The 25,662-nt window shown below is 37.5% G+C and overlaps 1 protein-coding gene across 1 annotated transcript in view; it reads left to right on the top strand.

Moving 5' to 3' along the window:
* The window catches only part of ELP2 (elongator acetyltransferase complex subunit 2), a 44,410-nt gene extending 19,486 nt beyond the window's left edge, over positions 1-24,924 (top strand). Inside the window, exons 12-22 of the mRNA XM_030876548.2 lie at positions 1,295-1,444; positions 4,250-4,438; positions 6,772-6,841; positions 7,370-7,465; positions 7,621-7,678; positions 8,291-8,363; positions 17,261-17,453; positions 18,831-18,952; positions 20,484-20,617; positions 21,372-21,485; positions 24,362-24,924. Of these exons, the coding sequence (XP_030732408.1) occupies positions 1,295-1,444; positions 4,250-4,438; positions 6,772-6,841; positions 7,370-7,465; positions 7,621-7,678; positions 8,291-8,363; positions 17,261-17,453; positions 18,831-18,952; positions 20,484-20,617; positions 21,372-21,485; positions 24,362-24,518 (1,356 nt within the window). The 3' untranslated portion in view covers positions 24,519-24,924. The remainder of the gene's footprint in view (positions 1-1,294; positions 1,445-4,249; positions 4,439-6,771; positions 6,842-7,369; positions 7,466-7,620; positions 7,679-8,290; positions 8,364-17,260; positions 17,454-18,830; positions 18,953-20,483; positions 20,618-21,371; positions 21,486-24,361) is intronic.
* The last annotated feature ends 738 nt before the right edge of the window (positions 24,925-25,662 follow it).

Raw genomic sequence — 25,662 nt, 5'->3', positions numbered from 1 at the left:
ATAGACTTTTGTTTATTTTAAATATTTTTTTTTGCTTTTTGATGAGGACCGATTTTAAAGTCTTTCATTGAATTTGTTACAATATTGCTTCTGTTTTATGGTTTGGTTTTTTGGCTGAGAGGCGTGTGGGATCTTAGCTCCCTGACCGGAGATCAAACCCGCACTCCCTGCATTGGAAGGTGAAGTCTTAACCACTGGACCGCCAGGGAAGTCCCTAGACTTCATTTTTTAGAGAAATTTTAGGTTTACAGAAAAACTGAGTAGAAAATGCAGAGTTCCCATTTTCCCCTTCCCCCCACACATGCACAGCCTCCTCCATTGTCAGCATCCCACACCAGAGTGGAAATTTATTGTAATCAGGGGTGATTTCTAAAAACAAACACTGCCCTTTAGGACTGTACCCATAGTCAAAAGTGCTGCACTTTGTTCAGAACTTTTTGGAACCTCCCATTAGTGCTAACTTTAGAATCAATTTTTATGTCACAGAAGAAATTAACAGCATTTCTTTGTTCCAGCCTATTTATGTTTTTGACCAGAAAATAATATAGCTTAGCTGACCATATTAATCAGACTTGGCTTTGAATGACCTTTTAGCTATTTATACAAATATAATTTTCCTCTAAAGTTCAAGTTTTACCACCACTTGAGTTTTTGAAAAAGATGCTCTGTGGACCAGGCATATGACATTTTCTGTATTTCATTTCACTGTTTGTTTATGTGGTTGCTGATGCAGGTTCCCTCAGGAGGTGGACTAACTATGTTTGATTTAACCTCTGTCCTCTACACCTACAGCTCTTTTCACTTAATAAAGAAAGTTGGTCAGGCACACAGAATCTACAGACTCACATTACACAGTGCTCTACTATTTAGTTTGACAGGTAAATACTCACATAGTATCTAGTATGGGCCAGCCTTGTACAAATATAGATTCATCTAATTCTTGTAACAAACGTATGATCTAGGTAGCTCTTTTACAGAAGGGTTAATTGAGGCACAAAGAGGTTAGGCAGTGTTCTAGGAGGCAGTCATAAATGATGAATGGAAGGGACTTTCCCAAGGTTACTGCTTTGAAGGACACAACGCATGCTTGAATGTTTAAGTTCTAATATATTGATACTTGACTGGAAAACAGATCCTATTACTTTAAGTTCCCATCTTGTTTACTTAGCTCTTCACCTTGCTTGGGGGCTAAGGTCTTTCCCATATCAGACCTGAGGAATGAAGGCATTATCAGGTTTAATTTTGAGTGGTGGTCTTTGATCATTTTGATGTGTCATGAGCACTTTCATTGCAGAGAGAGTGGACTCCAGAGATTGTTATTTCAGGACACTTTGATGGTGTCCAAGACCTAACATGGGATCCAGAAGGAGAATTTATCATTACTGTTGGTAACGACCAGACAACTCGACTTTTTGCTCCATGGAAGAGAAAAGACCAATCACAGGTAAAATGTCTTCCTACTTGACTGATCCACTTTACAAAACATCCATGAGCACATGAAAAGTGGAACAGCAACATTAGCCATTAGGGAAATGCAGATTAAATCCATGATGAGATGCCACTACACACCCTCTAGAATGGCTAAGGTATAAAATACTGACAATAGCAAGTGGTTGTAAGGATGCCGAGTGACCGGATCTTTCTTACATTGCTAATGGGAATGCAAAATGGTATAGCCAGTCTGGAAAACGATTTCGTATTTTCTTAAAAACTGAAGCATTCCAAAGAAGACATACAGATGGCCAACAGACCCATGAAAAGATGCTCAGCATCACTAATCATCAGGGAAATGCAAATCAAAACCACAATGAGTTACCACCTCACACCTGTCAGAATGGCCATCATCAAATAGATAACAAATAATGACTGTTGGCCAGGAGGTGGAGAAGAGGAGTCCTCCTGCACTGTTGGTGGGAATGTAAGTTTGGTGCAGCCACTGTGGAAAATGTTATTGAGGTTTCTCAGAATATTAAAAATAGAACCACCCCATGATCTAGCAGTCTCACTTCTGGGTATTTACTTGAAGAAAACAAAAACACTAATTAGAAAAAATGTATTCACCTCTTTGTTTATTGAAGCATTATTTATAATAGCCAAGATATGGAAGCAGCTAAGTGTCCATTGATGAGTAGATGAAGAAGATGTGGTATATAGGCAATGGAATATTACTCAGCTATTAAAAAAATGAAGTCTGAAATATATGCACAACTGAGTCACTTTGCTGTACAGCAGAAATTAATACAACATTGTAGATCAACTACTTCAATAAAATTAAAAAATAAAAAATTTGTAAAAATGGAAAAAAAAATGAAGTCTTACCATTTATCACAACATGGATCTGGAGGATATTGTGCTGAGTGAAATAAGTCAGATAGAGAAAGACAAATACCTTATGATCTAATATGTGGAGTCTAAAAAACAAAACAAACAAAGTGAAAACAGACTTATAGATGCAAAGAAAAAAAACGGGTGTTTGCCAGAGGTTTGAAGCCAGGTGAAATAGGTGAAGGGATTAAGAGGCACAAACTTCCAGTTATAAATAAGTCACAAGAGTGTGATATACAGCATAAGGAATATGGTGAATAATGCTGTAATAACTTTGTATGGGGACAGGTGGTTACTAGACTTACCATGGTTGACGATTTTGTAATGTATTTAAATGTCGAGTCACTATGTTACACACCTGAAACTAACATAACACTACATTTTATTTCAACTGTATTTCAGTTAAAGGAAACTTAAGCATTCACATATTCTTTATAATTCAAACAATTAAAATGTTAGCTGTCAAAATGTGTTTACTTCAGTTCCACATAAAAGTTCTCATGATACCTTGTAATTTTAGATTTAACTCATTAGGAAACACTGACAAGGGAATTCCCTGATGGTCCAATGGCTGAGACTCTGTATTTTCACTGCCGAGGGCTCGGGTTTGGGTTCGGTCCCTGGTCAAGGAACTAGGATTCTACAGACCGCGTGGCGCAGCCAAAAAAAGAAAGAAACACTATCAAGTCTGAAGTAAAAGCTAATTTCTAACATCATATAGTGTTAAATAATAGTGGTCGAGGCCAGTTTTTGTTCAAGGAATTTTTCAGGCTTGGCCCTGAGCTTTAAAAAACCGCAATAAAACTTTACCACTGATAAACCATTGAACTGTATACTCAGAGAAACTATAGTCAGCTTCAGTTTCTGATAAAAATTCATGGAACTGACTCTGGGTCAGTCTATGAAGCTAATGAAATTGGCCACTGACATTTCTGCTTCAGCAGCATGTGGTAGATTAAAATTGGTAGAGTTGAGGACATTGGGAACAACACTATAGTCAAGTAAAAAACAAGGCAAATAATTTTGGAGTGGTTTTCTGTGGCTCTTGGTAATTTGTTATCAGTATAACTCAGTTGTTGTTTATTCATGATCCTTTAAAAAAAAATCAATAAATCAGACTTTACCAAAATGTGAAATTCTGCTCTTTGAAAGACATTGTCAGGAGAATGAGAAGTCACAAACTGGGAGAAAGTATTTAAAAAACACATACCTGATAAAGATTTTTATCTAGAGTATATAAAGAATTTTTTGGAACTCAGTAATAAGAAAACAATCCATTTTTTAAAAAGGGGCAAAAGATGTTTATCCAAAGAAGATGTATGGATGGAAAATAAGAACAGGAAAAGATTCTCAATACCATTAGTCATTAGGGAAATGCACATTAAAGCTACAATGAGATACCATGGCACCCCTATTAGAATGATTACAGTTGAAAGGCTGACTGCACTAGTGTTGATGAGGGAGGGTGTGGGCAGCTGGATCTCTCATACACTGCTGGTGGGATTCTAAACTGGACAGCCACTTTGGGACATCATTTGGCAGTTTCTTAAAAATTTAAATATACATCCACATCATCCAGTTATTATACCCATAGGTAATATTTACCCAAGAGAAATATATTCATGCAAAGACTTAATACACGAAAATTTGTGACTTTTTCTAGTAAGACAAAAACTGGAAAACAACCCAAATGTCTGTAAGTAGGTGAATAGATCAACAAGTTGTGGTATAGCTGTACAAGGGAATACTACTCAGCAATAAAAAGTATTGATCTGTTGATAAACAGAACAACTTGGATGAATCTGCCCCATGGTCACATTTCCATGGCATAATGAATGATTTTGTGTCTGGTATTTTGCTTGTTGAAAAGAATTCAGTTTTTGAAACGTGTGATCATTTTTGTTTATCTTATTTTGATACCCAGGTGACCTGGCATGAAATTGCAAGGCCTCAGATACATGGATATGACCTGAAATGTTTGGCAATGATCAGTAGGTTTCAGTTTGTATCTGGAGCGGATGAAAAAGTTCTTCGAGTATTTTCTGCACCTCGAATTTTTGTGGAAAATTTTTGTGCCATTACGGGCCAGTCACTGAATCACGTACTTTGTAATGTGAGTATTCCTCTAAATGTTTTAACTAGATCTAGTTAACCCTTCATATAAAATTTTAGGGCTTCCCTGGTGGTGCAGTGGTTGAGAGTCCGCCTGCCGATGCAGGGGACACGGGATCATGTCCTGGTCCGGGAAGATCCCACATGCCGCGGAGCAGCTGGGCCCGTGAGCCATGGCTGCTGAGCCTGCGCGTCCGGAGCCTGTGCTCTGCAACGGGAGAGGCCTGCGTACCGGAAAAAAAAAAAAAAAAAAAAGAAAATTTTAGAAAGTTTCACTTAAGGCTGTAAATGGAGTATATGGGTAGAAAGAAAGTCAAATCATTTTATTATTGGCTTGACAAACTTTTGTGTGCACTGTGGCAGGCAGTAATTTAAATATTAATATAAGAAATTTTGTAACAGTTAAGCCCAAGAGACTGTAAAGAATTAAAATGTTAAATTAAGGCACGAATACTGTGCGTCTTCACTGTGCTTGGTAACTACGATAAAACAAAGCATAATAGATGGGTCATATTTTCAAGGAGATTACCATCTAGATGTAGATTAGGGGTAGTGGACAATGGAACTAATGTACCTGTAATTATTAGATGAAACCAGTTAATTGCTAAATTTTGTGACTAAAGTAATTTTCATAGGAGGAAGTGGTCGCTGTAGTAGAGTAATGAGAAAATGGGGCTTCATTTGAGTTTTGAAAGGGTAAGTTTTTATTAATGTTTGTTTATACCCCCTTTCTACAAAAGATTTGAGCACTTACAAAAATACATAGGTTATAAACATTATAAAGTAACCAGTTATGAAGGAAGGGAAAGTAAGTAGGAAGGTAGTTGTGTTACACAGAAGTGCACGTCATACAGTCCGTTGCAGTACTTAGAGTTGGGTCATGAATTTGCTTCTGATCTTGAAAAGGATGAGTACAGTTTTGATAGGCAGATGGAAGGACAGAGAGCAGTGGGGTGGCCAGAGCTGCTTGAATGAAGAGTATATAGAGGGAAATGGAGGGGCTGGGGCAAAGTCAAACGGTGGAGGATCTTGGGAGGCAGGCATAGTTCAGACTCTGGTACCAGCGGAGGTCCCTAAACAAAGAAAGTGATGAAAAGCACTTTGGGGCGAAGAGTTATGTGGGAGCAGGATACCTTTGAGCCCAGAGACTTTGAAGGCAGGGACACTAGCACCAGTCTGGGTAAGACTGGAGAAGAAAGTAAGAGTCATTTTAAAAGAAATGTCCAACTATGTTTCTTGGAGTGTATCATGGGCGCCTCAGGCCACAGGCTCTCTTGATTAGGTAAAGGAGATGAAAGATTCTGTTATGCTGTTTCTAATGCTAATGGACAGTGGAACAAGATCAAAAGGGAGGCCTCGACTGGTTATTATACCGTGCTGAGCATATGGTGGTGGAGGGCAAGTTGGTTTGAGGATCTGACAATTCTAGGGATTGAAATGTGGTTTTAGGATTCCATAAGAGGCTAGTCCCAGGTGTATATTCAATTCTGTGTCCTAAGATACAGGAATCCTGTAGACTGGAAAGCCTCTTGCTGCTTTTTGGGTTTGTTCCCATACTAAATGTTGGGATATATAGGAATGCCTCTTATTGCTCTTTTCCATGGTGTTTTATTTTTCTTGTTTTCTAAAATAAGGCATCCTGCATTTCAGGTACCTATTCTTGGTGATGGTTTAAATTCCCATAGCTCATGTTTGTGTTCAGTTCCAGCCCCTGTATTAAAATTTAAATTGTAAGAAATGCTCTTAGCTTATGGACATGTGCCAATTTTGATGGTTAGCATTTGTTTCATATGTAATAATTTAATTGATATTGTAGGATATAAGCAGATTATTGCCACTTCAAAGGGCACTCTGTTACAAGGTTTTAAAGTATTCAAAATTTTAAATATGTTTAATGAAAATGCTATGTGCCTTCCTGGGAAACGTGTGTTTATATGAGCATCACCAGGGATGTGCCTGTGAGACTCTTGGAAATAAAGCTCCAGGCCTTCCATTCTCAGCCCATTCTTTGCTAGAAGCCAGCACAGTGCTTTCCTTGTCACACCCTGACACCCATTGAGCTGTCAGGGTTCGATGAGCTTGTGGATGAGAGGATGCCCGACTTTATGGATTGGGTCGGGGCTGGGGATTAGCTGGAGCCTCTCTGCTGGAGAGTGATTGCTTAGTATTGCATCTCTCAGTGCAGGAAATGGAAGTGTGGGCAGATATCTACACAGAATGGTAAAATGGTCTTTACACTGCTTCTCAGCATTTGTGAGCATAACATTTTTTAATAGTGACTGAGGTGACAGTAACTTTTAGCATTTAAAACACGTATCATACTTTTTATTCCAGCAAGATGGTGATCTTCCAGAAGGAGCTACCGTCCCTGCTTTGGGATTATCAAATAAAGCTGTCTTTCAGGGTAAGGCTTTCATCTCCAAAATTACTGAACCTATAGTGGTGCTTAAAACCTAGTTACACATTTGTATATTATGTACCTAATGTTCATTACAGGTGATTTATTATTTTTAAAAATCACAGTACATGCATCTCTCTTCTATCAGCTATTTCATGGTAACTACTCTGTGTACACATGCAGACCCTGAAATAGGTGCTGCTTTTACAAAGAGTATTTCATGGAGCACTCACAACCACAGATGCTAATGTGGATAGCTTGAAAAATGTGTTCCACAGTTTAAAAAGTTGGGGAAGCATTAGGTCAAAGGAAAAGGAAGGAATCTATGGAATTGACCAGTGCTCTAAGGAGCTCATTTGGAAAATACCAGACTAGTGGAAATACCCTTGGCTTTGCCATCACGCGGATACAGCGTTGAATTACACTGCCTTCAGGTACCACTATTTTCTAACTAGTGGCCTTAATATTGGGACATGTCCAGGAGACATAAAGTTGGTGACTACATTCATGATGTTGATGTTTGTTTTAAACTAGGAGATATAGCTTCTCAGCCTTCTGATGAAGAGGAGCTGTTAACTAGTACTGGTTTCGAATATCACCAGGTGGCCTTTCAACCCTCCATACTTACTGGTAAGAAAAGGCAAAAAGATGGTTCGCTAGAATCATTAGTACAGTACACATAGTGTGGGGTCTGTCACCACTGACCTAAATAAGTGCTGCAGAATTCACTTGTTTATCTGCATGAAAGTGGAAAAATTAATTGCAATGCTATAAATTTATTGTAGAACCTCCCACTGAGGATCATCTTCTGCAAAATACTTTGTGGCCTGAAGTTCAAAAACTGTAAGTTAAATTGTACTTAGCTCTTTAGTCTGATTCGATCGTAACTTGTGATGCCCCCTTCCTAACCAATTTGATTTTCTCCTTTGCTTTCCTCTTACCTACATTTTCCCTCCTGCTGTAAACATCTCTTGATGGCCTTCATAAGGGGTGAAAATCAAACTTCACATAGATATTTATATTGCTATGTATTATATTTACTAGATTTATTGGTCGTGATTTTTAAAGTAGAGTCATAACACTATTTTTTTTCCTTTTTAAAAAAAATTTTAAGTTTTGTTATTCTCTTGGTCTTTTTTTTCCTACAGTGTTTCCCTATCAGGACCTTTCTATGGTTTGTTATTTATGGTAGTGGCTGGCTGGCGGTGAAAACTTGTATTTTAATCTAGTTGTTTGAATAAGTTGTATTACTACTAGGAAGTTGGCATTTTTCTCCAGTCTCTGCTTTTACCCCAAATATTTACCAGACAAAAGTACAATGTTTCTTAAAAGAACTGTGTGCTAGCTGGAGAGATTGATTTCTTCTCTCATTTAAAAATTTTGCAGCACAAGAATAGGTACATTTACTAATTACCTACTTACAGGGGTCATCCATTTTCTCTTTTTACATTTTAGATACGGACATGGTTATGAAATATTTTGTGTTGCTTGTAGCAATTCAAAGACACTGCTTGCCTCAGCTTGTAAGGTAGGGCATTTTACTTTTTTATTCTACTTGGTCACAGGTTATTTGAGTCATCAGGCTCCTGCAAGCTTAGTAGTGATGGAGGCAGAATTTGACATGAAAGGCCACAGGTGCCTGATTTTTCTGAATCTTGCTTTCTCAGTCTCTTTTCCATTCTGTCCCATCAGAAGCTTGCAGTTGCCTTTTAAATCTGTTTCAGCTGCACATTTTTGTTCTTAAATACTTGGTTTGAGCCAATTTATGCCCCTACTCAGAAACTATTTAATCAGGTATCTTAAAATGAGAGCTAAAAATGTGGTAGCATAAATTTTTAGTAATGGGAGTCCAGGAGACAGAGGGGAATGAGAAGGTGAAACCCTGCACCATGTATGCCATCTGACCATCTCTTGAGGACACTGTGGGTGCTGACCTAAGTGAGTAGAGTCCCTTGGCCCTTGCCACGGTGAGGCAGGATGGTGGCCAGCTCAGTGAGCCACCAGCACGTGACACTGCGGAATAGTGCATCTCAGCCATCTGCCTGGGAGAATGATCTTGAACTTGCTATTCAGTATTTATATACTGTGGAGGATTGTGTGATAGGTCTGAGACCTACACATTCCCCTAAGTTTCCTAAAATTTATTTATTAAAACACCAAGAAAATTAATTTATTTATCTGTTTTAAGCATGATGATGAGAGCTGCCCACCTGGATGGGCCCCTATGGGGTTGTTTTGTTTTGGGGGTTTTTTGGTATGTTTGTTTTTTGTCCCTGCTCTTGCTGTGGTTTCTTGCTACTGGCCTGTATTGAGGGACATCCTAGGAAATAATTGTTGTGCTCCTTCTGCCCCACCCCCTTGTTTGTTGTCCTCTTTGTGAGGGTGGTACTGAGAGGGTGGTACTTCCTTCTGTTAATACAAGGCCCTTTGGAAAGAATAGGGCTAAGTAGCAAGAATAACTGTGCTTCTACTGAGCAGCTAATTTGTGTCTTAGGGCACTGTCAATCACATAATTATTTTCTCCTTTTCAAGTTGGCTCACTTGTAGCAAGTATGTGCATTTCTTTTTTGAACTAACATTTTTAGCTGCTTTATTTAGGTGTCATTAGCATGCTGTCAACTGCATGTTGAAAGTGAACAATTTGATAAATTTTGACATATGTTTATACCTGTGAAATCATCACTACATATCAAGATAGTGAACATACCATCAGCCCCCCAAATTTCCTCTGCCCCATCCCTAGTAAACCACTAATCTGCTTTTTATCATGATAGAGTAGTTTACATTTTCTAAATTTTTGTATGAATGGAGTCACATAGTATGCACTCTTTTTCATCTGGCTTTTTTCATTTAGCATAATAATTTGAGATTCATCCATGTTGTTCCATGTATCAGATGCTCATTTTTTTTCTGCATAGTCTTCCCTTTTACAGATATACTACAATTTGTTGATCCATACACTTATTAATGGACATTTGGGTGATTTCCAGTTTTTGGCTTTTATTAATAAAGCAGTTATGAATATTTGTATACAAGTCTTTGCATGGATATATGCTTTCATTTCTCTTGAGTAAATACATATGAGTGGAATTGCTGGGTATATGGTAGATGTATATGTAAATTTTTAAGAAATTGACAAACTATTTTCCAAAGTGGCTGTACCATTTTACAATCCCACTAGCAATATATGAGAGTTGCAGTTGCTCCACGCCCTCACCAGTGCGTGGTATTGTCAATCTTTTTAACATTAGCCATTCTGATAGTTTTGTAATATCTCATTGTGCCTGTAATTTGCATTTCCGTAATGATTAATGATGTTGAACAGCTTTTCATGTGCTAATTTTCCAACTGTATGTCTTCTTTGATGAAGTATCTGGTCAAATCTTTTGCCCAGTTCTTTATTGTATTATTTTCTTATTACCGAATTTTGAAAAGCTCTTTATATACACTGGATACTACTTTATCAGATATATGCTATGTAGGTAGTTTTCCCCAGTGACATTTCCTTCATTTTCTTAACAATGTTTTTCAAAGAGCAGAAGTTGTATGTTTTGGTGAAGTCTAATTTATCAATTTTTTTCTGTATTGGGTTTGTGCTTCTAATGTAGTATCTAAGAAATCTTTGCCTGGGACTTCCTGGTGGTCCAGTGGTTAAGATTTCACACTCCCACTGCAGGGGGCGCAGGTTTGATCCCTGGTCAGGGAACTAAGATCCCGCATGCTGTGCAGAGTGGCCATAAAAGAAAAAGGAAAGAAAGAAATCTTTGCCTGACTCAAGTTCTTCTGCCGCATTTTGTTCTAGGAGTTTTATAGATTTTAAGTTTTATGTTTAGACCTATGATACATCTTTTATTAATTCTTCCTGTTGTATGAAGTATATATTACAGTTGATTTTTTTTGCATGTGGATATCCAGTTGTTCCATCATTATTTGTTGAAAAGACTATCCCTTCACCTCGTACCTTTTGCATCTTTGTCAAAATTAGCTGTCCATATATGTTTGGGTCTATTTCTAGACTTTATTTTGTCCTACTCATCTTTTTTTTTTTCTTTCCTGTTTTGATGCCAGTGCCACAGTCTCTTTAACAACTATAACTTTTTATACTGTGTCTTGAAACCAGGAAGTAATTGTCTTCTAACTCTCTTCTCATTTTTCAAATGTATTTTGGCTATTCTAGGTTCTTTACTTTTCCACATGAATTTTATAATCAGCTTGACAGTTTCTACAAAAGTATGTGCTGGAATTTTGATGGGGATTGCATTGAATCTATAGATTAATTGTGGAAGAATTTTAACAATATTGAGTCTTGACTCATGAATGCAGTATGCCTCTCATTTATTTAGATCTTTAATTTCTCTCAGGGTTTTGTTTGTTTTTTTTTAGTAAGCCTTTTATCTTGGAATAATTTTATATTTAACGAAAGTTGCAGAGATAGTACCTAGAATACCATTATACCTCCTACCCAATTTTCCCCAGTGTTAACATCTTAATATTATCAGGAATATTTTGTACTTTTCAGTGTCAGGTCTTACACATATTTTGTCAGATTTATCCTTATTTCATATATTTTATGTCAGATTGTTCATTGCTCACGTAAGGAAATGCAGTTGCTTTTTGTAATCAGTCTTTTATCCTGCAACTTTCTAAACTTACTACTTCTTATAGCTTTATTGTAGATATTGGATTTTCCACATAGATGCTTATGTTGCCTGTGAATAAAGAAAATTTTTCTTCTTCCTTTCCCATATGGATGTGTTAATGTTGACTAGACGTTGTAACATCAGAAGTCCTCACCTTATTCCTCATCTCAGCAACAGAATATTTAGTTTTGTCCATTAAGTGTTATGCTTGCTGTGGATTTTTTTTCATGGCTCTTCTTTATCAGGTTGCAAAATCTCCCTGCGGTTCCTAGTTTGCAGAGAGTTTTTATCAGGAATGGATGTTAGGTTTTGTCAAATGTTTTTTCTTTATCTCTTAACATGATCATATGTTTTTCCCATTTTAGTTTATTAATATGGTGAATTACATGCATTGATTTTTCAAATGATGAACCAACTTTGCATTCCTGGAACCAAACCCTGAATGCTTATATTATATATATATATATTTTTTTCAATTATTCTTTTTATTGAGGTATAACTGACATACATAACATTATATTAGTTTCAGGTGTACAACATAATGATTCAATATTTGTATACATTGTGAAGTGAGCACCACAATAAGTCTAGCTAACATCCATCATCATACATAGTTACAAGAAATATTTTTTTCTTGTGCTGAGGACTTTTAAGATTTCAGCAACTTTCAAATACGCAGTGCAATATTAACTATAATCACCGTGCTCTATGTTACATCCCCCTGACTTAGTTATTTATAGCTGGACGTTTGTACGTTTTGACTCCCTTCACCCATTTCATATATCCCCCAGTCTTGGCTTCTGGCATCTCCCAATTCATTCTCTGTATGTCTATGAGCTTGGTGGATTTTTTTATTGTTGCTGTTTTTAGATTCTGCTTATAAGTGAGATCGTACAGTATTTGTCTTTGTCTGACTTATTTCACTTAGCATAATGCCCACAAGGTCTATCCATGTTGTCACAAATGGAAATATTTCATTGTTTTTTTTGTTTGTTTTATTTTGGTTTTTTTTTTGCGGTACGCGGGCCTCTCACTGTTGTGGCCTTTCCCGTTGCGGAGCACAGGCTCCGGACGCACAGGCTTAGCGGCCATGGCTCACGGGCTCAGTCGCTCCGCGGCACGTGGGACCTTCCCGGACCGGGGCACGAACCTGTGTCCCCTGCATCGGCAGGCGGACTCTCAACCACTGCGCCACCAGGGAAGCCCTCATTGTTTTTTATGGCTGAATACTCTTCCACCATGGTGTGTGTGTCTGTCCGTTTTCTTTATCCATTGATCCATTTTCTTTATCCATTTGATGGACTCTTAGGTTGTTTCCATATGTTGGCTATCATAAATAATGCTGCAGTGAACATGGGGGTACACATATCTTTTCAAGTTAGTGTTTTTATTTTCTTTGGGTAAATACCCAGAAGTGGAATTGCTGGATCATATGTTAATTCCAGTTTTAATTTTTTGAGGAACCTCCATACTGTTTTTCATAGTGGCTGCACCAGTTTACATTTCCACCAGCAAGGCACAGGGTTCCCTTTTCCCCATATCCTCTCCAGCACTTATTCCTTGTCTTTTTGTTGATAGCCATTCTAATGGGTGTAAGGTGATATCTCATTGTGGTTTTGATTTGCATTACCCTTATGATTAGTGATGTTGAGCATCTTTTCATGTTTCTGTTGGCCATGTATATGTCTTCTTTGGAAAAATGTCTATTTAGATTCTTTGCCTATTATTTATTTATTTATTTATTTTAATTGTATATTTTGCTATTCAGATGTATGTGTTCTTTATATAGTTTTTATATTAACCTCTTATCAGATGATTTGCAAACATTTTCTCCCATTCAGTAGGTTGCCTTTTCATTTTGTTGATGATTTCTTATATTTTTATATATTGTTGGATTCAATTTGCTAAAATTTTGTTTAAAACTTTCATATATAGTATGTGAGAGACATTGCTGTGTAGTTTTCTTTCCTTGTAATGGCTTCATCTGGTTTTGGTATCACAGTAATATTAGCCTCATAGAAATATTTCCTCCTTTGCAATTTTCTGGAAGAGTTTGTGAAGAATTGGTATTTCCTTTTTTAAATATTTGGTAGAATTTCCCAGTGAAGCAAACTGGCCTTGAGTTATCTTTGTGGGAAGGTTTTTAACTACCTATAATTTTTTAAATAGATACAGGGCTATTTCATTCAAGATATCTAATTTTGCGTGGGTGTACTTTGATGGTTTGTGTCTTTCAGGAAATTTGCCCCTTTTATCTGATTTGTCATATTTATTGGCATAAAGTTGTTCATAGTATTCCCTTTTGATCCTTTTATTACCTGAAGAATCCCTGGTGATGTTACCTTTCTTATTCCTGTTATTGGCAATTTGTCTCTTTTCTCTCATACCCTCTTTTTTTTTTTTTTTGTGGGAGAGAATTCTGGGAATTGACCAGGAAATTAATGAGTTTATGATTTTATTAATATTTTCAGAGAACAAGCTTTCGGTTTATTTATTTTATTTATTTTGATTTACTTTTGGCTGCATTGGGTCTTCGTTGCTGCATACGGGCTTTCTCTAGTTGCGACGAACGGGAGCTACACTCCATTGTGGTGCACTGGCTTCTCACTGTGGTGGCTTCTCTTGTTGCGGAGCACAGGCTCTAGGTGCACAGGCTTCAGTAGTTGTGGCACGTGGGCTCAGTATTTGTGGCTCACAGGCTGTAGAGCACAGGCTCAGTAGTGTGGCACACAGGTTTAGTTGCTCCGCGGCATGTGGGATCCTCCTGGACCAGGGCTTGAACTGTGTCCTCTGCATTGGCAGGCAGATTCTTAACCACTGCACTACCAGGGAAGTCCTCATTTCTTTTTCTGTCTCTAATAAGGTTAAAACTGAGGTCATTGATTCTAGATCTTTCTTTCTAATATAGGTGTTAAGTGCTATAAGTTTTCCTCTAAGTATTGCTTTCGAGGCATTCTGCAAATTTTGATACGTCGTGTTTTCATTTTCATTCAATTAAAAACACTTTCTAATTTCTCTTTGATTTTATTTTTTAACTTAGGTTATTTTGAAATGTATTAGTTTCCATATACTGAGTGTTTTTCAGATATCTTTCTGTTATTGATTTCTAATTTAAGTTTATTTTGTTCAGAAAACAGTATGACTTCAATCCTTTGATATTTAATCTTGGTAAATTTCCATGTTCTTTTGAGAAGAATTTGGATTCTGTTTATTTTGGGTTGAGTGTTCTGAAAATACGAATTACATTGGTTGACAGTATTGTCTTCTTTATTCTTTTGGTTCTATCGTGAATGGCATTTTGAAATCTCTAACTATAATTGTGGACTTGTCTTTTAATCCTTATAGTTCCTTCAGTTTGTACTTTATGTATTTTTGAAGTTCTGTTGTTAGATCCTAAACATTTATGATGGTTATTTTCTCTTGATTAACTGACTAGTTTCTTATTATGCAATGAAACTCTTTACTTCTGGTAATATTTTCTGCTCTGAAGTCTACTTTCTCTGATGTTAGTGTAGCCACTCCAGGTTTCCTTTGAGTAGTGCTTGAATTATGTATCTTTTTCCATCATTTTACTTTAAGCTGTTTGTTTCCTTTTATTTCAAGTGGGTTTCTTGGAGACAGCATATAATTGGGTCTTGCTGTTTTTCTCATCTTGATAATCTTTCATTTTAATAGGGGTGCTTATTAGATCATTTGCATTTGACGTAATAATTGATATGATAGATTAACTCCTGTTGTCTTGCTATTTGTTTTCTATTTGATCTATCTGTTCTTTGATCCATTATACTTATTTTGGATTAAGTGATTCCTTTTTATGATTCCATTTTATTCCTTTTGTTTTGTTTTGTTTAGTAGATATAACTCTTTGTTATTTTATTGGTTGTTTCACATTTTATACTATGTATCTTTAATTTACCACAGTTTACCATCAAGTAATACTGCACTATTTGTGTATGATAACATAAGTATACTTTCATTTCCTTCTACTTTGTGGTATTGTTTTTGTACATTTTACTTCTTCACAGAAATCCCACAATATTATTTATACTTTAACAGTTAATTATCCCTAAAGATATTTAAATAATAAAAATATTTTTTCCATCAGATATTATTTTCGTGCTGCCTACAGGATGTTCTTAACATTCCTCATAATGCAGTTCTGCTGGTCAGGAATTTTTTCAGCTTTTTGCCTGTCTGAAAAGGATCTATTTCTCCTTCATTTTTTAACAGTATTAGTGGTGGCTAAAGAATTGTTGGTTTTCCCTTAGGTACTTCAAAAATGTTGCTCCATTTTCCTCTGACTTGCATTGTTTTGGATGAGAAGCCCACTGTCATTTTTCTTTGTTACTTAGTAATGGGTTTTTTTCCTCCAACTGCAATTTTATATTTTTCAGTGGTTTTAAACAATTTGATTACTGTTGGTGTAGTTTTCTTCATGTTTCTTGTGCTTGGGTTTTATTGAACGTCTTAGATCTGTAGGTTTATTGTTTTCATTGAATTTGGAAATTTTTTGGCCATTATCTTTTTAAGCATTTTTTTCTTATCCTCTTGCAGACCATAGTTATATTTGGCTGCTTGACGTTGTCATAGAGTTCAGTGATTGTTTTTTTCTTTTTTTCCTACTCTGTGATTCATTTTGTCTTTTAGGTATCAGTGTTCTTTGTTGCCAGATATCTAATATTTTGGAGTGCCATTACTTCGTGTATTTTGTCTGATCTTTTAGTTTTTTTCACACAAGAGAGTAAATCTGGTCCCTGTTACTCCATATTGACCAGAAGTGAAAGTTTCTAAACTACTAATTACACAGTTAATACACAGATGTATTCTTTTTGTAAAATATTAAAGTAGTATGGAGGTTCCTCAAAAAATTAAAAATAGAACTATACCATATGACCCAGCACTTCTTCTTTTGGCTGTTGATCCAAAGGAAATGAAAACATTAATTTATAAAGATATATGTACCTCTATGTTCATTGTAGCATTGTTTACAATAGCCAAGATATGGAAGCAACCTAAGTGCCCATTGATAGAGGAATGGATAAGGAAGGGGTGGGGTGTGTGTGTGTGTGTGTGTGTGTGTGTGTGTGTGTGTGTGATGGAATATTACTCAGCCTTAAAAAAGAGGAATGAAATCTTGCCATTTGTGGCAACATGGATGGACGTGGAGGGTATTATGCTAAGTGAAATGAGTAAATAAGTTAGAGAAAGACACACACCAAATGATTTCATTTATATATGGAATCTAAAAACCAAAACAAATGAACAAACAAAACAGAAACAGATTCATAGGTACAGGGAATAGACAGGGTGTTTTCAGCGGGGTGGAGGAATGACTGAAGTAGGGGTTTAAGAGGTATAAACTTTCAGTTATAAAATAAATAAGTCACAGGGATGTAAGGTACCCATAGGGGATATAGTCAATAATATGGTAACAACTTTGTATGATGATGGATAGTAACTAGACTTACTGTGGTGATCATTTCATAATGTATAAAAATATTGAACCACTATGTCATACACCTGAAACTAATATAATATGTTAAATATAACTCAATTTTTAAAATTCTGATTTCAGTGCCAGTCTCTAATTATTCATCATTTCTAATTCCAGTCTGTCTCTTCTCAGAGGTTACACCTGGTTATAGTATTTATAGTATTTTCTCAGAAGTTGTTTTATTTTTTACACAGATACATAAAAAATACCATAGAAACAATATATTATTTTGAAAAATGTTTTCAGTTTATTTCACTTTAATTGCTTTATTGTTTCATCTCTGTCCTATAGGCAGCTAAGAAAGAGCATGCAGCTATCATTCTTTGGAACACTGCATCTTGGAAACAGGTGCAGAATTTAATTTTCCACAGTTTGACTGTCACACAGATGGCCTTCTCTCCTGATGACAAGTTCTTACTAGCTGTTTCCAGAGATCGGACCTGGTCACTGTGGAAAAGGCAGGACACAATCTCACCTGAGTTAGGTAAAACAGCTGCTGGTTGGGAAGATTATTAGTGAAACAGTTATGTCCATTTACCTACTTTGAGCAGCTATTGTGTAAAGAGAAATAGAAACGATAATAGGGTGAAGGGCAGAGTCTGGTTGTTGTGAGTCTTTCAAAGTTTTGTGATAACTGAGGAAGACTTGACCTTCCTTGTAAGGATGATATGTATTCAGACATCTCAGTTAAAGAAACATAAAAATCTACATGTAGAAAATTTGGATTTTGCAGATGGTTACGGAATGCCACCATAAAACCAAATGGATGATATATACTGAGGATTTTATGGGACAGGAGTAATGAATATACAGTTAAATTATGAAACTCAGAAGGACCATTGTCTTTACCATTCACCTACCCACCTCTGTCACAGTGATAATTGGGAGGGGGTGTTTTAGGCATCCATTTGTGAATAACATGACCCCTGGGCAAAATGTTAACACACCTACCTGCATTCTACTTTGGATCTGGCATAATTGGAAAAAAAAAAGGAAAAGGCAAAAAAGCTTCGTGTGATTGCAGCAGTAGCCTATTCTTACTCTTCCACTTTCATTGAGTAGGTAAAATCTAGAGAGCGTTTAAAGTACTTTGTGTTGTTTAATCCTGTTTTTAATTTTTCCATTGATAAAACCTACTGCAATTTGATCTTATGATATTTTTAGTCCTTTGGGTTTTTTGTGTTTTAGAGAATACCAGGGACTATGACACATACTGAGCAGTATATGTTGTAACAGACTGATTTCTTTGCAACTAGTGATTTCCTAACATGCAACTTTTTAAAAAAAAGTTAAAGTGATATTATACTAATAACAAATCCTTTAATTTGCTATATCTTTATGGATTGTGGATTAATAGATACATTAGTCTACCCTCCATACACAGTTACGTCTTTTACGTTTAGTCCCTATGAGGACTAGAAGTTAGTTACCCTACACTTAAAATATTGCAAGGGAAGAGATTTTTTTTAAGTTCGTTTTTTTCCTTTACATTATTTAAGGGTTCATTAGTCTTTTTTTCCCATAGCTTAATACACAGATCTGGCTACTTCCTGAGTAAGTTTAAATTTCATCAGGCTTCTTCCATAAGCATAAATTGAACTTTTAGTTAAGTGTCCAGAAAATGTTTGTCATCAGTCACTAGAGAGTGACTAGTCAGTATAAAAGCATTTCCTACTAGAAAAATAACTGTATGCACATAGCCTTCTGGTGAGGGATCAGCTGCCTGGCCTTGGTTGCAAAAGTCTGTGTATATAAATTGATTGTTAAATTACATGTTGTATATGGCATTTAAACATAGCTTTCTAACAGGTAAAAAGCTGCTCTCTCCACTTTGTGACTGGTGCATATGTGTTTCTTTCAGACCCAGTTTTCAGTCTCTTTGCCTTCACTAACAAAATCACTGCTGTGCACAGTAGAATTATTTGGTCTTGTGATTGGAGTCCTGATGGCAAGTATTTCTTCACTGGAAGTCGGGACAAAAAGGTAATTTTTTTTAACTTAATATTTTTTCAAATGTAAAATAATAATATTACAGGTGTGTTTGGATAAAAAGCACATAATCCTAATTTTCTGATACATCTTTTAAAAATCAGTTTATTTATTTCCTTCTGTGTTTTTCATATGCATACATAAAAAGGCTTTTCTTACTTGTTAAATTCTATAATACATGTCTCTGAAATATCAAATACGAGAAGAAGTCCCTTCAGACACATGACTATCAGATGGCTCCAGTAGGAGAAAAGTAGTAAAGGAAATGGGTCAGGACTAAGAAAGCAGGAGAGCAGGAGTGGGTGGAGGGACACAGGGAAAGACAGTTTCTGCTTTTCTTTTTCGTACTTTTGGGAATTTAAAATTCTTTCTATAATGAATGATTATTACCTTTTCATTCAGCGAAGGAGGCGGGGTGTGTGCCTGGGTGTGTCATGAGCTGTGAAAAAAATCAGAACAAGTTAGCTAGCAGTAGGTTCTTGACCATGACCCTCGCCCTTGTTCTCTGGGAAATGTTCCCCTGGCCTCTGGTCTTTCCTCTGTTTTCATGCTCTTTAAAGCATCCTTTCCTTTTTCTGCACTTCCTGCAGACCAGAGGCGCTGAGGCACTTGAGCGTTTCCTCTCCTCTCCTGCCCTCTCCAGTCACAGTCATGGTACAAGTTACAGAAGCAGAGGACTAACACAGCATGCTGTCACTCAATGAAACACTGAAATGTTAGCCTCTGAAGTGCTTTCTCTCAGACCTTTACTTCTGTCATTTGCCTATTCATTTCTTCCCCGGCATTTGTCTTCCTACTCTCTGCTAGCTGCTCAGGCAGCAGGACTGCTTCTGCCTTCCACAGTCAGGCCCGGTAGCAGATGGTCCAGCTGTGGCTGTCACGGTTAGGTCAAGGCTGAAACGGACAAAGCATCATCCGCCATGCAGTCTCAGAAATGCACTCCTGCTTGCTTGGGCGGAGCCCTCTGCTCAGAATCTTGCTTTGGTCCTGCGTTCTCACTTCCCTCTCCATTTCTTTGTGACCATGCACACCCTTCTGAGGCATGAGCTTCCAGGAAAGCCTCATTTCTTATGCGGTGTATCATCAAGGTTAGGGCCTCCCGAGTGAGCTGAGCTGATTCCATGAGCAGTGGGTGGTGTAGAAGAGCCAGGGACTTGGTTGGTTTCATGCATTTTGTGGTAATTTCTTGGAGTGGTGCACGAGCACCTTGAGGACGTGGTGGACAGAATCTCACTGGATCAGAACTGGTTTCCTGAGTGTAAAGAGCAGGCTAAACACACCTGGTCTCTGGGCGGGGGCAGTCATCTTTGGACCAGCACAGTTGGGTAGTTGAGGTCTCAGAGACATGTATCTGCTACATGGTGGCTTCTCTGTGATGCTTGAAATGGTCAGAAGTCCTGGAACACAAATGAAAATGATGCATTTTTTAAAATGTCAGTGTCCTCTATGCCATTGAAACGCTCTAATGCATTGCTAGAAACCTTGCAAAGAGAAAGTTTTACAGCGTTTGATCTGTCTGTGTTAGGTGGTTGTCTGGGGTGAGTGCGACTCCAGCGATGACTCCACTGAGCACAGCATCGGCCCCTGCTCCTCCGTTCTGGACGTGGGCGGAGCTGTGACTGCCGTCAGTGTCTGCCCAGTACTTAACCTTTCCCAAAGGTCAGTCTCTGTGTGGGGCTTCATCTTATGTTTTCTTTAGGAAGACCACTTAGTTTCTCAATGTGTAGCCCTCTTATACTTTCATCTTTGGGTTCTCTTAGCTTCCAAGTTAACCATTTTTTTTTATAATGCTTATGTTTCTCATAGGATTTCTTTTTTGTTTTTAACACCATTTTATTTTATCTTATCTTTCTGATCAACCCCTATTTATTTATTTATTTGTTGGTTGGTTTGGCTGCGCTGCGTGGCTTGTGGGATCCTAGTTCCCAGATCAGGGATCAAACCCAGGCCCCCCCAACAGTGGAAGCTCAGAACCCCAAACACTGGACCACCAGGGGGAACTCCCCTCAAAAGATGCTAAATTGATAGAGCTTGATGATATTCAGCGTGGTGAAATAGAGATTGGGAGTGTGGCTCAAAGGTTCTTATTTCACCAAATTTAGGACTGTGGTGCTTTCTCTGTAACAAGTATCTTCGGTAGAACAGGGGTCTCTGCTGCCAGCCAGGGAAACACTGGCTTATGGGCCTTGCCAGCAGAGGGCAGAGGTAAAACTGTGAGCATCCTCGATGGAGAGGAGGCTCTGTGAGCGCACGGTAGAGCAGCGCACTGGATCCTGGGCCCGAATTTTAAACAGAGTCCTTTGTAAGCCAGAGACAGTTGGGAGCACTGAAGAACTACTTTAGATTGGTGATGATGGAGATAACAGAAGTTCATGCTAAATTAATCACTGTCTTTCCCTTCCCTTAAAAACAGATACGTTGTTGCAGTAGGATTAGAGTGTGGAAAGATTTGTTTATATTCTTGGAAAAAGACTGATCAAGTTCCAGAAATAAATGACTGGAGGCACTGTGTAGAAACAAGTCAAAGGTATTTCCTTCCTGTTTTTGCTTCCATCAGATTAGATAGATATCATGGAGTCTTTAGCAGCAAATCTTATGTCACATTTGCATGGAGAGAAACACAAATCTCTTCATGGTGCTTACTGCTAATTTGTACCTCTGTGTTTTGTGACAGTCTCTTGAGATTGACGTTTATTACTATATTGCACTTGTTTTTTAAAAGTTTATTTGACCAAATTGCTTGTTTGCATGATACTGTGTTTACAGACAATGCATTGGAGATGAAAGTGATTTTCATAATGATGAGTTTCAGAATTTGACTAAGTAGAATCTTAGTAAAATTTAATTCAAAATGTTGGTGGTGTTTTGGAAATATTATAGATTGTGTTTGGTAGGCGAATCTTGTGTTTGAACACTTTAGCTCATATCCTGAGATGGAGTAAACCGTCAAGTGCCCCTCAAAGCCCTGTGACCAGCCTTCAGGCAGAGTAAGTGCTCCTGAGCCTCGTGCCCTGGGCGTGGGCCTTTGCCACCTGAGCTGCTCAGAGCACCTGCTGTTTACAACCTCCTCCTCATCCGCCTGCTTAGACAGCAAGGAACACTTTTTAATCTACTTCTTTACCCATTTCGTTAGTTAAAAATGACTAAACTTTCAAAAAGTCATTCATGTCATTCTGTGTTAGATTTGTTTTAGGATTCGTCAACCTTCATGTATTTAAACTATCCAAAATATAACTTCAAATACAATTCCAAACAACAGCATCATGAGGAAGGTCATTGGCTTGATGCCGAGAGACATATTGTACAAGATATACCTTCCAGGGGAGTTTGTCTCCTTACCAGCAAAGCATGTTAATGCTCATGATAATTGTATTTATTTAAATGTATTTAAAATGAGATCTGCTTTATTACTGCTGTCCTCATGGGTTCTCTCCCACCTCTCTGATGCTGGGTTTAGCTGTTGAAACAGTTCATGCTATTGGCTTACTGAAGAGAGAGGTATCCAATGAAATTCCATGTTTCAGGCACTTGAAACTTCCTCTCTTCCTGGCCTCCCCTCCTCTTCTTTTCCTTCCTTTCACTTTGCCCTACCCATGATGCTTGCTCTGCCTCTGCCTAGTACCCAGACCACTTCTGTGGCCCGAATGTGGAACAGTGGCAAGAAGCCCCTCAGAAAGTATGGGCAGGGGACATGTACAGAATTTGAGTTTTTCATTTAAAAGTTTTTTAGTCATTATGGTGACTTTGGATTTGCAAGAACTAATTCCTGGCTTACCTTATATTATTTGGATTGCTAATATTACACTTATCAGATTACGAGTACTTTTCAAATGAAAGGTTTTGCTGATAATGATATATAAACGAAGGTAATATAAGCAAACACTGCCTTCTAGGTTGGCTCCCCGAACTCCCTGTCTTCTAAATGTGATCTGTTAACACGCTGGATTTAAAGAACATTACCAAAAAAGAAAAGAAACGAAATATACCATCTCAAAGCATATATAGCCAAATAAGTACTGTCCCTCAAAGTAACTTCTCTGGGAAGCAAAGTACTATATATATATACTAGTCTAAATATATTCTTGTTTCAGTGATGTCACTACTTCAAATCATTCTTTTAATGAAATGAGAGAACTTTAATATTAATCCAGAACAAATGAGATCCCAGTGATGTTGCTGTTACTTAAAATATTTTTGGAACTTCTCTTTAGGAACTGTGTTCAAAACTAGCTAACTAGTGATGCAAGAAAGCCAATTATGATACCTTTTATATAAAGTTTTCCTCATTTTGACCATTCACTTTTTTTTTTTTTTTAGCTTAACCTTCATCTTATTTATAAGCTCATATCCAGATGACTTTTGACTTCTTTCAGTAATCAAATTCATCCTCAAAGGAAGATGAGCTCTCATTGAGAATGCTCAGGTCGTAGTCTGTGTGGAAGCATTTCCTTTAGGAGAATTTCAGGAAACACTGAGGCACAGCAGCATTGTTGGAATGTGTGGACCCTTCTAGAGTGGCCACTTGCAAGGGCTCACAGTCATTTGGTGACTTAGGTTCTGGTGTGCTGATTTTTTTAAATGTGTTTCATCACTTCGAGGCTATGCTTCATTCTTTTGATCCTGAGAGTGCGTTGGTGACAGGGACTCTCAGAGTCTGCAAGTATAATTTGTGAGCTCAGGTATTATTTTCAGTGTTTACTGCTTTAAAACTTGCACCATATTCACCTTATTCCGTTTTGGTTTGGAGGACTAGTTTGCCGGTTAAATTTATAGAGGATATTATATTTCATAGAGATTTATTAATAATCTATGTTTGGTAGCATCCTAGGTCAGCCATGAGGATGGGGGCTGGGGGTAGTGTGTTAATATGAACATCTTGCCCAGGGTCATGCAGTTACAGGTCACATTGGAGACCAAGGTTCTTTCACTGGGTAGTTTATTAAATCTTTCACTATCTTTTCTTACCCAGCAGTAAATAATGAGAATAAGCATCCATTCAAGTTACAGGGATGTCAGAAGATCAAATATAGAATATGTTGTAAAGTTGGAATTCTTTAGAAAAGAAACACATTTAGTAATGTTACCTGAAAGACTGATTTTAATAGTTAAAATTGATGGTTAAAGCAAAATTTGACATAAATGCATTGTCTATTTCTTGCTCTTTTTGGTGGTGTCCTTGGTCAGTAAGTAAAATGTTTTCAAGGCTAACATAAAATTGCTAAAATATTAGTGATGGTATTTTAAAACCTGTACAATTACATGGTCAGGTTTTGACTTCTATTTATGTTAACAACACTAATAGGAAGAGCATACTAACTGAATTAATATGCAGGTGAGCACCCAGAAAAATATTTCATAGTCATAGCATACATTCATTTCATGATTTCTCTATCTTTGTTTTAGCCAAAGTCATACACTTGCTATCAAAAAATTATGCTGGAAGAACTGTAATGGAAAAGCTGAACAGAATGAAGCAGAAGGCACTGAATGGTTACACTTTGCAAGTTGTGGTGAAGATCACACTGTGAAGATACACAGAGTTAACAGATGTGCTCTGTAATGGACTTAATGACTGCAAGCATATACTCGTTGGTGTCTTAAAAATATTTATCATGTAAATAGATAACCTTTCTTTACCTCATAATTTCATTGCATTTCATGCTTAAGACCTAAGGCAGTAGTCTTCATGTGAGTCTCAGACCCTTTGAAATATGATGAAAGCTACAGACTCTTTGCTCAAAATGTTTATATACACACAGTCTCAGAACCTTGCCCATACTTTCAGGGATTCAGACCTGCATCTGTGTGTCCCAGATTGAGAGCCTTTATTCTTTCTTTCTTCATGAGCAAATTTGCCTAATTTTGTGTCATTTCGGGCCTTCTCTTTTCAAATGTTTGGGACGTTTCATTATTTACTACCCTCCTATGAGGGATAGCCTCAAAAATAAAGAGAGATAAAACCCAGATTACTCAATTTTTATTTTAACAGTTTTTTGTAAATACGCAGACCACACAAAGTGTGGTGTTGACCCCTGCCTCCCAGTACACACCAACCATTCTAGGAATTTGGCAGGTTGTGAGTTTGAACTGTAGTTGGTCCCTTCTCTTATTCTTTAAAAGTACATAGATGCTTCCTTCAGAGTTTGACTTGAAGTGCTTAAAGTAACTGAGAGATATAGGGGCTGGAAAGTAGCGTCTGAATCACCTGAATTTCTGTGAAGTTGCAAGGATGAGTCACAAGAGGAAGGATGAAGTCATGAGCGTGAAGGATGTGCCCCAGGGAGAGGGCGCGATGGGAACAGAGGGCAGAAGAACACACCAGAAAGACAGTGTTGGGTGTGCCTGCTGAGCTTTGGGAGGCTGCCCACGAGAGCTGAGCACTTGGGAGTTGGGTGGAGAGAGGTTAAGAGAGGGTGTGGGAGAGCCTGCGAAGACTGGTGGGAGAGCCAGGCCTTTCCTGACCCTGTGGGAACATGAGCCACCTGGCAGACTGCCACTTTGCACACTGTACGTAGTAAAGAGCTGGAAGGAGGGAGGCGAGGATTTTCTTGGTGGGAGTTTATGCTATTATCTAACATGACATTTTACTTCCAAAGAAGTTAAGTGATACTTAGTCTAAATGAAGGTTTTTAGACCAGAACTATCCAGTATTTCTAGTCCAACAGAAATATAATGTGAGCTACCTATGTACTTTAAACTTTTCT

Source organism: Globicephala melas, chromosome 13, assembly GCF_963455315.2.
Source record: "Globicephala melas chromosome 13, mGloMel1.2, whole genome shotgun sequence".
NCBI lineage: Eukaryota > Metazoa > Chordata > Mammalia > Artiodactyla > Delphinidae > Globicephala > Globicephala melas.
This window is presented reverse-complemented; position numbering and strand designations above follow the sequence as displayed.